This window comes from Schistosoma haematobium, chromosome ZW (genome assembly GCF_000699445.3).
Source record: "Schistosoma haematobium chromosome ZW, whole genome shotgun sequence".
Taxonomy (NCBI): domain Eukaryota; kingdom Metazoa; phylum Platyhelminthes; class Trematoda; order Strigeidida; family Schistosomatidae; genus Schistosoma; species Schistosoma haematobium.
Genome location: NC_067195.1, coordinates 18267683 through 18280057, shown reverse-complemented (window position 1 = coordinate 18280057; position 12375 = coordinate 18267683). Strand labels below are relative to the sequence as shown.

At 35.2% G+C, this 12375-nt stretch overlaps 1 protein-coding gene across 1 annotated transcript; it reads right to left on the bottom strand.

Moving 5' to 3' along the window:
• Positions 1 to 867: 867 nt before the first annotated feature.
• Positions 868 to 5296, bottom strand: MS3_00001099 (uncharacterized protein). The gene has a single exon (XM_051208607.1). The coding sequence runs from the start codon at positions 1854 to 1856 to the stop codon at positions 1548 to 1550; it is 309 nt and encodes a 102-aa protein (XP_051070593.1). The 5' UTR covers positions 1857 to 5296; the 3' UTR covers positions 868 to 1547.
• Positions 5297 to 12375: the final 7079 nt, after the last annotated feature.

Sequence of the window (12375 nt, the reverse complement as noted above, 5' to 3'; positions counted from 1 at the left end):
CTGTAAACTATCACCTTAACATTTATTGCTCTCCATATCTTGGCATCGCCAGCATATAACAAAACTGATAATCATAGGAACAACAATGCCCCCAAAACCGTATCTTGAGGCACTCCGCTAAGCACAGTTCCCCCGCTAAATAACTTTGAGTTCACTCGTCCTTTTTGTTGACGCCGAACTAGAAAGTTTTTTATCCATATTAATAAATTGCTTCCAATCCCGATATTACTTAACTTATTTAATAGCCCGTTGTGAGGAACTCTGTCAAAAACCTTGCTAAAGTCAATGTAGGCTAAATCTATAGGTAACTTTTGATCTTTAAGGGCGCATCAAATTTCACGGGTTACTAATAAGTTGTTGAGATATGAATAACCTGTTCTAAAGCCACGCTGCTTTTCAAAAAGGATCCGGTTTTCGTCGAGATGCTTAAACAACTCCTTCCGAATAATCTTTTCTAAAATTTAAACAACCACGCTGGTTAGGCTTACGGGTCGACAGTTCTCAGGTTTATGTCTCGTACCTGTTTTAAAGACAGGACTTATTATAGCGTTCTTCCAGTCTTTTATTAATCTACCCTAAGTTGCAGATGGATTAAAACGTATACTTAAGGGATTCGCGACAAAATTTGCTAATTCCTTTGGTAACCTAGGAAGCATTTCATCAGGTCCCATCGATTTGCATATATCGACCTGATATAACAAACCAAAGATATCGAGTTCTTTACTGGTTACAGCGTCCAGTGTGTGTATATGTTCGGGGGGGGGCGTCGTGTGAACTGAAAGGGAGGACGTCTCCATGGTATATGCATTGCTCAAGTAATTTGAGAATACCTGAGCTTTACCGTAATTGTCCTTCTCTAGTGATGCAGTATTATTGTCTCCCCAAAATACTAGAATATTTCCTTTTCTCGTAGTCCTTTGGTTTATATACGAGTATGGAATAAAAGATAATCAGTGTTTGGATGGCGTAGGCAAATTAATTGACTTTATGCTAAACAAAGTCTGCGTGATGTTCAGTAAAAACTTCGTCAACTTTATATTACTTAATTAAATATTTATAACACTATAAATACTAACAGGATTAGAATTCTAGTCAAATGTAATAGGTCAATTCATTTTATGGATTATTAATAAGGGAATACAAATTATATTATCGAGGAAAACAGTTACAAACTAGGCCCTTTAAACCTAGATGAAATGTTTATAGCTATCAACACCAAGATTGGACTTGATAGTTTCAAGTAGATCAATTAGAAAACTGTATTTTAAACGTTGCGTGACTTAATGTAAGTTACTTCTTCAGAGTAAATAAATAACCGAATTAAATTAACACAAGTTTAAATAGTATAAAAGGAACATTGAGGAATATTTTTAGTACAACCAAAATCATAATGGGACTAAACACGTCAATATCAAGTTATTTCGGTCAAGGTTATTCTGTATGCATCAATTTGCATCAATTTGTGCATAAGAAGGTAGGTGTGAAAAACGTAGTGCGGTTGAAATCGAGTATGTGATGTGTGTGAATTGTGTGGAAAGTAAATAAGGTCATGTGTGATTGTTTGGATAAACAATCCAGGTTAGATGAACATTGAAACCTTCTTTCCTATTGAGGGCAGAGGGTTTAGCATTATGTGAAACGCTTCGGTTACTTACCATTTCTTTATGATTAGAAAAACCTTTCTGAATTATTTTGATATTTTTAATGTCAGTTTGATTATTATTGAACATAGAACGCACAGCCATTGCTGATTTAACTTGTAAATATCCCAATTCTACAGGATTATTATGTCTTTTTTGTAACTTACATGTTCCTTGTCGAGATCTCATGAGAGGAATCTCCAATGTAGAACGCATCACAATAGAGTTTAGTAAGACAAGGGTCTTAGCGTGAATTTCACATGTCCTTTTTGGGATATTGTTGCTTTTATCTTAATATAACTGACTTTATGTATAATTATTTTGATTGTTAGCTATTGAGTTGTAAGTTTAAACCTTCCCGGTAGACATCATCCACCCATTAATACCAGTGCTCCTCATACATAAAAAATATGTATCGAAGAGTCAGTTGCAAGAATCTGTACATGGTTATTGAGTTTCATTAAAACAATTAAAGATTTTCAACACACGTCCATAGATAATAAGTATAGAACTTATAACGCCAACTAGTCTTTGAATAGTAAGCGATTTGATGTTTATCTAGTCTTTTTATGTCTGTCGACATGTATGATCTAAGTCTTAAATGTGGCTACTAGTCTAAATGAATCGACACTAGGTGCACTAGATTTGATGTCAAGCAGCTGGAGAGAGAGTTTACATTTCATGGGGAGCACCAATTCAACCGTTACTTCAAGTATAGTTTGCTAATCATAGAACTTCTTAGCACGACATCCTTCCTTAACTACTCACTAGTAATTCATAGAAGTTTTCATAACGCATCACAAATTTTATTTTTCTATGGGAAATTTTACTCGAATTATCATTATGCACTTCAAAAATTCTTTCCATAACCCAGCTAGGGTTGCTGCCGGTCCCAAGACTCGGGAAAGAAGGGGCTTAAGCATTGGGTTTGCAACTTCATGACAAAAACACAAACCGGAGATAACCAATTAAACCTATTAAACTCCACCATGGAAGTTGAAAAGTCTTAACACTAAAGAGTTTTGACAGCTCATAATGAAAGTTAGGAGTCTCCGTAGGCTACGAGGCCAACTTCACTTCTGACAACTAGAGCTACGATAAGCATAGGGACATGGAACAAAGTAAGAGACTGGAAGGGCATTTTAAACAGCCCCAGGAATGGGAAGATGTAATTTAGTCCTGCTTGGGATAAATGAAACCCACTGGACACAAACTGCACGGAAAAGACTAGCTTCAGGAGAGATGTTGTATTCCGATCATGAAAACTGCCCCATACACACAAAGCGTTGCAATTTTACTGTCCATAGAAGTCTGAAAGCACTGGTAAGATGGGAATTTCATGATTCTGCTATCGTAGAAAACATCCTTTGAAATAAAATATTAGCAAATTACAATGATTATCGTTTAGTGCTATGTACCCACAAATGATGCAATGAAGACGATAAAGACTAGTTTTATGAAACTTCAGTTAATCATAGAGAAATCCCTGAGTGAATACCTGTCCTTCCTTATGGAGGAGCTGAGATTAAATGTTGGGATGTACGACACCGGGTATGAAGGTACCACAGAGTGAATTGGGCTGGGAGAAAAGAACGAGCGTGGTAAGAGACTAGCCAGTCTATGTACTTTCAGTAACACAGTGAAAAGTACCAGGATTTTACCAATAAACACATTCAAAATGCCACTCAAGTTTCACTGAACAGCACCACCAAAAGCCAGATAGATCACATATCCTAAACGAAACAGTTAGAAGATTTATTAAGATATTAAAGCAAAGAGACGAGCTGATATATCTTCAGATCGTCTCATTTGGTAGTGATCAAGTCAATACTAAATCTAAAAATGCATTGATTAGTTGTATAAATAGCAATATAAAAGTTTAATACCTGGGAACTACAATAGAGTAAGCCCTAAGATAGAGAATTACGTTAAAACGATATAATATGTGAGCTTGAAGGGAGATACAGTAGATCAGAGTAACCAGTCAGGAGTAGAAAAAGAAAGTCAAATCTTGAGAATCAAGAGCTTCAGAACAGGTGTGTAGAGCGCCTTGAAGACCTTTCGTATGGATCAAGGCCGATGATTGCAACGTATATTGATGAAGCACATACAGATCTCCTTGTAGATGATACCCTACTAACAGCAGAAATGATCCCCAAAGCCATCAGAAAAATAGGGGATTGAAAAGCAATGGGACCGAACACCGAAAGACACGAAACGATTAAGTCAGATACAGAGGCAATTACAAAGATGTTACACAATCTAGTCAGAAAGACTTCAGAGGAATAACAGGTACCAGCAAACTGGAAAGAAGGATATTTTATTAAGATAACAAAGAATGACGATCTCAGTAAATGTGAGAACAACAAATACATAATACAACTGTCAGAACCTGGGAAACGTTTCAACACAGTGTTATTGAACTGAACCATAGATTCAGATGACTACTAACTTTGCGATCAACGGGCTGGATTTCGTAAGGACCGATCATAGAATGAGTAAATCGAGACACCTCAGATCGTTTTTGCACAATTAATCGAATGGAATTCACCACTATAAGTCAACTTCCTTAGTTATGCGGAAGTATTCGACAGCGTGGACAAGAAAACTACGTGAAATCTTCAGTAACACCACCATATGGAACTCTTCTAAGGAACTGGGTCTCAAATTTGTTCATGGAGGCCAGTTCACAGATGTGTCCCATGTGATGACTGGCGTCAGATAAAGATGTCTTCTCTCTTTCTCCTGACTGCTGAGTAGATTATGAAGACCTCTGAATCTCAGGAGAAACAGGGAATATAGTGGACACCTTAAACGCAGATGGGTAATTTAGACTTCACTGATGACTCAACTCTTACATCGCACAAACAGCAACAAATGAAGACAAAGGCAGCCAGTGTAAACTGGCTTCCTCCTGAAATATGTCTTAACATTCACATGTGGAAAAATTAAGATCCTGAAATACAACATAATGAGCATTAACCAAACCACACTTGATCATGAAGCTCTGGAAGCTTCTGCATACCTGGGTGGCATGATCAATAGACAAGGCGAATTCGGTGAATATTTTAAGGAACAAATTGGTAAAGCAAGAACAACATTCTTACGAGTAGAGAATATTTTGTACTCGAAACGACTGTCGTCCACGACCCAAGTCAAAATTCTGGCACAAACAATAAAACAAATCTGTTGGCTAGATCTAAAAGTTGAAAAACTACCAACAGTATCACCAAAAATGTACAGGTATTTATAAACAACTGTTCACGCAAGATACTTCGCATTCACTGATCAGGGTCCGTCAGCAATAATTTATTCTATAAGTGAACAAGTGGATGAAAACTGAGGAGGAAATTGTAAAAAGATGTTGGAGGTGAATAGAACGCAGTTTACGGATTGCATTAAACTGCACCTCAAGGCAAGCCCTAGCCTGGAATCCTCATGGCAAAAGGGAAAGAGGCAGATCAAAGAACAGAAGACTTCGGAAAACGGAAGTGGACATAACAACCATGAATAGCAGTTATTAACAACTGAAAAGGAAAGTCCAGGGGAGAGTCAGATGGGTATCTCTGGTGGGTGGCTTATGAGCTATGAGCGATGGTGGGCTTAATTGTTTGGTTGGTTCATTCAATTGGAACATTAATCTTTGTTCTTACAGTTAAACAATGATAACCTAAATAGATACAGTTGTTATCTACTAATAAATTAAACTTGATCTATAGCTTCAGTTTCATATGAAAATGTGCATTATGCTATCCATCGTTTAATAAATCTTGAATAATGCTTGGGAAATAAGTGTGTGATGAATAAATAATTATTTCTGTCCTATTCTCATTAGGCATTCCTTTCGTGATATATATATATAGCAAAACATAGAAATGAAGGGGAAAAATTAGGTCAAGACATGTTCAAAACTTCTACGCAAATTATAGAATTTGCTATGCTAAGTCTTATTTTTAATAGAATGGATGCTTTGTGGAAACTTTCCAATTTTTCACCTAGTTTATACCACAGACTGACCTAATCTGAAAACTGAGCTAACATCCAATGGTTTAAGTATTCAAACTTAGTTAAGAAGAATTGGTTTTGTTATGAAAATTATGTTTTGTGGATACATCCAATTAGGATTCTTTAACAGAACGAAACACCTGTCCAGTGTTCAATGATTTATGTTTGTCGTTTAGCTGAATTCAACTCCTGAAGCGAACTGTTCTTATGCATCACATTCTACTACTGGACGATCAACAGTACCACATTATCGATAAAGATTTGTAGGGTCTGGTACTATGTCAAGCCCACATAGGTTATTCTAGCCTCTGGACAGACTAATCTATCCATTCTTCTCGAGCCACATTTTTACCTTGTCACCCATTCGCTTATTAGCCTTGACTATTTTTTATATGATCTCATATTTGTTAATTAATTACCCTATTCATTATGTTTCTGCGACTTGTTTTTGTCTGACTACAAATATTGAGTCACGCTTGGCTAAATGGAACTGACTCATGAATTCAACCATTAAACTTAATATGTTTCAATTTTGAATAAGTTTTTCATGATTTATTATCGTGAATTATATTACATCTCGACTAAATACAAACATTCTTAGAATTACTATCATGATGATTCACTTTCTATAGATCCTTATGATAATTAACCGTTCAAAATGTCATATATACACGTAAATGTTTATTACGATAGTTAATCAGTCAAGGAAATATTTTTTCCCGGTGTTCATAGGACAAAAGCATTCAGGAATAGACTTTAGCATTCGTCAGTAAGACATTAATACTATTAAGCGAAGTGATCCTTCCAGTGGGATTTAAACCGGCATCAACCAGTGTCAAAATACACTTGATACCTTAGCACGAAGACTGATCGTTATATGGCACAATAATCGGTAGAATTCAGTCAGTAGTATCTACAGGATGAAGATGACATCAGTTCCCACTCGGTGATCGATCACTTATAATCAGTCATACAGAAAGTCAAACGAGGTCTATATATCTCAGTGGTAAGTCCAAGACAGTGAAACTTGTGGACATAGCTTCAAATTGCGTGTGGAGAATCAATACTAACTGACGAAACCTACATCTAATGAAGGAGTCTTATCTTATATCTCAACGACAATTATGAGTGGTAACTCTTGAGAACTATTTATGGACCAATACGATACATATATTTTTATTGCATGATTATTAATTAGCTAAACTATGCATATTCATGTTCTTCTTATTAAAAGCTTTATTTTGACCCATAGACTATTATTATACGATTTACTATTCTTGAGTTCTGCCCAGACTGTTAATTAATCTCCCACGTTCACAGCCACTTTTGGTCAGAACTTGTACAAATGTTATTTTCTATTTTATGGTACGATGTGGTCTGTTTGGTTTGTATATAAACCCAGTATGTCTGAAATACATGATTCATATTGCAGAGGCTGAGATTGATGTTCTGGACTTAACAGTCAGGGTTAGGCAAAATGAAGGACCGATAAAGATTCTGGACTGCTCGTACGGGTCTTTTGCGTCATTGGTCCAGTCGATAAACCACTGTTCTCTAATTGGCGGCATCATTACACTATATATTAACGGGGCACAAGGCCACAAGTTATAACACTTGTCGACTACCGTCAATCGCCTAAAACTTTTATGTAGTAAACGGTATATCAAGCCACTCAGATCAATGGTTTCTCTGCAACTTAATCAACAGAATTCGATCACCACTAAGTATTAAACAAACATGATATTAGTGGTCAGCCGATAATTAATAGCTCAGTCCTTCAGGATGTCAGTTAAGATTCCATTAACTCAGTGTTAATGTCTCAGACTGTAAAGGTGGACGATACAGGACCAAATCCTCTGGGATATATCACTTCCATCAAGACTACAGGCACAACTTGCTGACAAATGTCACACAACGCGTAACATAAATCCATGGTTTTGTACTAATGATGATAATTTGAGGACGGCTTAATCTTCTGCAGAATGACATGCTTTAGGCGTAGACATCTATCAACAATTGTCTGAATGTTACGAACAATATCAAATTAATAGACTAAGACTGAACATTCGGGACCTACTGTATGTTATTAGGAATATGTCATTATCAGTCCTTATTGTTTTCTCTAATCTGTATCAATAAATGCTTCTGAATACGAACGATAAATTAAAATTTGTGTTCGACTGTACAGTTTTAAAAGCATGCACATTTAATCCACTTGAATCAAAGCATTGTTTTACATTTGGGGGATTATACTACCTCTTAATCGTAAACAATTCACATTTATTGTGGTATTTCTTTGTTGTTGATTAGTATCAAAATTTATGAATGTTTTTAATTGACATATCTGTAATACAACTATCAGTAGAGCCAGGAATCGTGTTTTATCTATTCAACACCCATCATTTGGATATGGCTATATCCTAGTTTTGATGTTGACACTGGGATTCGAGCACGGTGTCTGTCACTTCCACATCCAATGCGTTATCCGCTGAGCCACTGGTTCCAGATAACCACAAACCAATACCGTAATCTATCACAATCATAAACTCAATATTACATCTCTCTATTAAAAATTCATTTATAAACATTTTTCCTGATTATCAAAGTCAACATAAGTATGTAGAATATAACCAAGTTAAATGAAAGAGTTTTTTCTAATTTATTTATCTCAATAAAATATATATTTAAACATTGATTAGCTTATTCCAAAATGATTGCCGTAAGTTACATTTCAAAGCTAAGCTAGATATCTGCTATTGACCATCTAAGCATTGTCAGATCTGTATTTATTGAAACCTGTCGTATTGTGAAGACATATAGTAACAAATGTTATTCACTGTGAGATCGAACCTCTCACAAAGCTCTATGTATGGATCACGGCACTGGTAGATTTTATTAGACGGAAAGCATATTATGGAGTTATTTCCCCACTAATCTACAGATTAGACTATTATGCACTACCGGACTATAATCAGATAAATTTACTTGAAAATATTTACGTAATATCCTTTTTCTTCTGATGAAGGTTAAAAATGTTCATTTGAAACTTGATACTAAGCTAGGAGTTACTAGTCAACGAGTTTTGGTTAATTTCCGCGTTTTTCTACAATAAAAATCTATAACTGCTTGACAACACATATCTGACCTTGATCTTAATAAGCTTTCTTTCAAATCGTTCCGAAAAATTTTTACTAAGTTTTAATGAAAAAAAAATAAATTTTAATAATTGAATTCACAAGTCGATTTAAGCTAGACCACCATTGAAAACCTGAAAGCGTGTGGGATCATAGATGTACACTTCTGAGGAGTCATATACTAGAGTGAAACAACCGTCCAGTGGCCTCCAGGTTTTCAGTGGTGGTCTAGCTTCAACTGACTCATGATCTCAATTATTAGAATTACTACAACCTTCACAATTTATTCTGATAAAAAAAATCAATAAATTGATTCAATTTAATGAACTTTCCTTGCCTAATCAAACTAAAACTGTAGTATAATATTGTTGATAACCGTTATAGTCATCATTTTTGATCAATAAAGTTCTGTTATTGGAATGAACTAGAATTTATATTTAAGAGAATACCGTCACGTGCAAATGTATGCTGTTTAATCCGGACAAAAAGAAAATGTAACCTCAATTTTCTTCTTTTCTCTTTTCTTTTTAAATGGAAAATAAGTCGGATTAGTATTTATACAGAAAAAAGCGACTACAATATAAGAAATGTAGCGTTCCTTGATGAAAAAAAAGTAAGAGCAATCAGAAATTCAACTAAAATAAAGAATGAGAATATTAAGGGGTAAGAATTTCAGACAAGATTCATCTATCCTGACACAGTATAACTTGGTTAGCACACTCACGTTAATTTAATTACTACTTCTGATCGAATTCCGTTGATTAAATTGAAGTTTTGCCAACAAAATAAGTGAGTTAACATTTCGTGGGTTACACTTTGATATAGAGTAGTCATAGACAGCTGATAAGAAACTCTGACTGGACTTAGACTTCTTCTGTAAGTTGTACCTAAATTATAGAGAGTACTGATGCTCCATGTGAAATTTGAAGCCATGTACACAAGTTTAATTGACTCGGATTTACCACTGAACTATATGGACCTCGATTAATCTTCTATATGACTGAGACATTGGAAGGGATCGATTACCGAGTGGGAACTAATATTATGTTTGCCGATTTCGTTAACTTTGATTTCTTAAATGACTGGTATAATGCTTCTTAAGATTCCTGACAGTTTTTAGTTCGATCACATTTTGGGTCATTACGGAGTATTACTTATCAGTGTTTAGTTGAAAGGAATTCTAAGTGTCTAGTATTTTTCTAATATGCATTCATTACATGGCTTATTTTAGTTCGGGTTAAAAACAACTGTTAGTTTATATCATCCATCCACAAGCTTAATAAATGGATGCTAAATTTTAAATGAATGTAATTCTTCTTAACTTTCAAATAAATAAATAATGAGTTTTGGTTTTTAAAAAAAACTTAACAGTGAATATAAATACTCTCTGATCGAGGTGAATGTTAATCCTAATAGGTATCCATTACCAAGTTTGAACTTGATAGTTTCGAATAAATTGAGCATTGGGTAGAAAGTTAATAATAAATAGATATTTTTGGTTATGTCCCAATGGGTAGAAAAATTGTATTTCTGATGTTTCGTGACTTAATGTAAGCCACTTCTTCAGAGTGAATAGATAGTCGACCTTAAATTAACACAAGTTTAAATAATACAAAGCCAAAAATTAATACGACAAGATTTCTTTTATGCATTCGATTCTAGTTACCAAAATTAAGCACAATCATTTCATTATGAGATCAGATCATCTTGCTTTTTTACAGATTTCAAATCTTTTCCTGTTACATAAATTGATTCTAAAGTGATTTCATTATTATTTTCTTTTTAACTCTTTCTCCAATTTTATTACTTTGTTACATAATCTTCTCATCTCTGTTCCAGTTTGATAATTTTACTTTCAACCGACTGAGCTTCAATAATTCTATTCTCATTCATTATTTAACATTTGTTCATTTTGTAATCACGTACTTCTATACTTTCCTTCTTTTACTACTAAAAATGCCCTAGAATATTCTTTTGTAACAGGTGGATAGTTTTAACATTTTGTTCAGTCTATAAAATTTGTTTTTAGATATCTGCTGTACTATGCTGATATGCAATAACATTAACTTCCAACTAAATTTGTTTTTGTTATTTTGTTATGAAACAACCCAGGTTGTAAGGAAATGACAAGAACCTGACGAGTTGAAATGAACCCATGCTATTTTGGTTAAATTATTGTCTTGCTGCTCTTGTCTCGTTTCATTCTGAATACTTATTGATCCAAAAGTGACGAACATACTGCAGGGTTCTAAATTTCTACGTTTGATTTCTTGAAGAGGTGTTGATGCTCATTGTTTAGAAGTCGGAAACTAAAGTGAAACAGCTATCATTCCTTGTTGATATTCAATATTGTATCAGGTGATATTAGTCGACGACGATAATCATCTCGTTGTCAGTCTAAATAATAACACTGAAATAAAATTTTGTCAATCAGAATAACAATATATCAGAATGGGTTTTGTGGAGTGTTTTAGAAATTTCACAGGTTGAAATCATGAGTCGATTGAAGCTAGACCACCATGGAAAATCTGGAAGCACTGGACGGCCGTTTCGACCTAGTATGGGACTCCTTAGCAGTGCGCATCCACGACCAATCCTGGAGTTCTAGTGAGAAGCCGTTACCAGTGGAGTTCAACAAGGTCTGTTCTGAGATAGTAACTCACTGAAGACAATCGTGTACGGTGGCGCAACTTCGTGGATTGGTTGAAGTTAGACATTAATACCGTTGGATGCCGGCTCAGTGGTCTAGTGGTTAAGTGTTCGCACGCGAAGCCGTAGGTCCTGGGTTCGAGCCCCGCGTGGTGCGGGATCGTGGGTGTGCACTGCTAAGGAGTTCCATACTAGGACGAAACGGCCGTCCAGTGCTTCCAGATTTTCCATGGTGATCTAGCTTCAATCGACTCATGATTTCAACCTGTGAAATAACAATATATCTTGAATGAAATGATCAAGAACACTTTCAGACGTCCATTTTTGTGTTGTTTCATTGAAAATTAGTCGCTCTTGTTTTATTCCATTCTTTCATGAATTGACACTGTATTGGTAAACGAACATATCGAAGGAAACCAAGAATTCTTAATGAAAACAAATATGAACAAAAATCAAATGTTAGTTCTTCTGATGATCAATGAATGAAAGAGCACGTTATTATTGTAACTGGTAATTCAGTAAATCACGTAGCATATGTTATCTGTTAACTAAAATAAAATAATTATCTCTCAATTTTTCTTTAAATATTAGTTTATATATGCTTTCTTCTTCATGTTTATGCAGTTTTCAGCGTCAGTTATAATGTGATCATGAACCGATCAATGTTAAACCACCATTGAAAACCTGGGAGCACTGGATGAACTTTTCGTCCTAATATGGGACTCCCCAACGGTGTGCGTCCGAAATCCCACACGTGGAACTCGAATCCGAAACCTTCGGTTTCGTGCCATCACTTAGACTCTAGACCACTGATATTGAGCGATCGTCTTTCACATCCGACGCGGATTGAACTTCACTGTTCACGGCTTCTCACTAGAACTCTGAAAATTACATCTAGGGGCTAGTCAACAATGATCACATGATAATTAGGGTTGTAGATATTATCG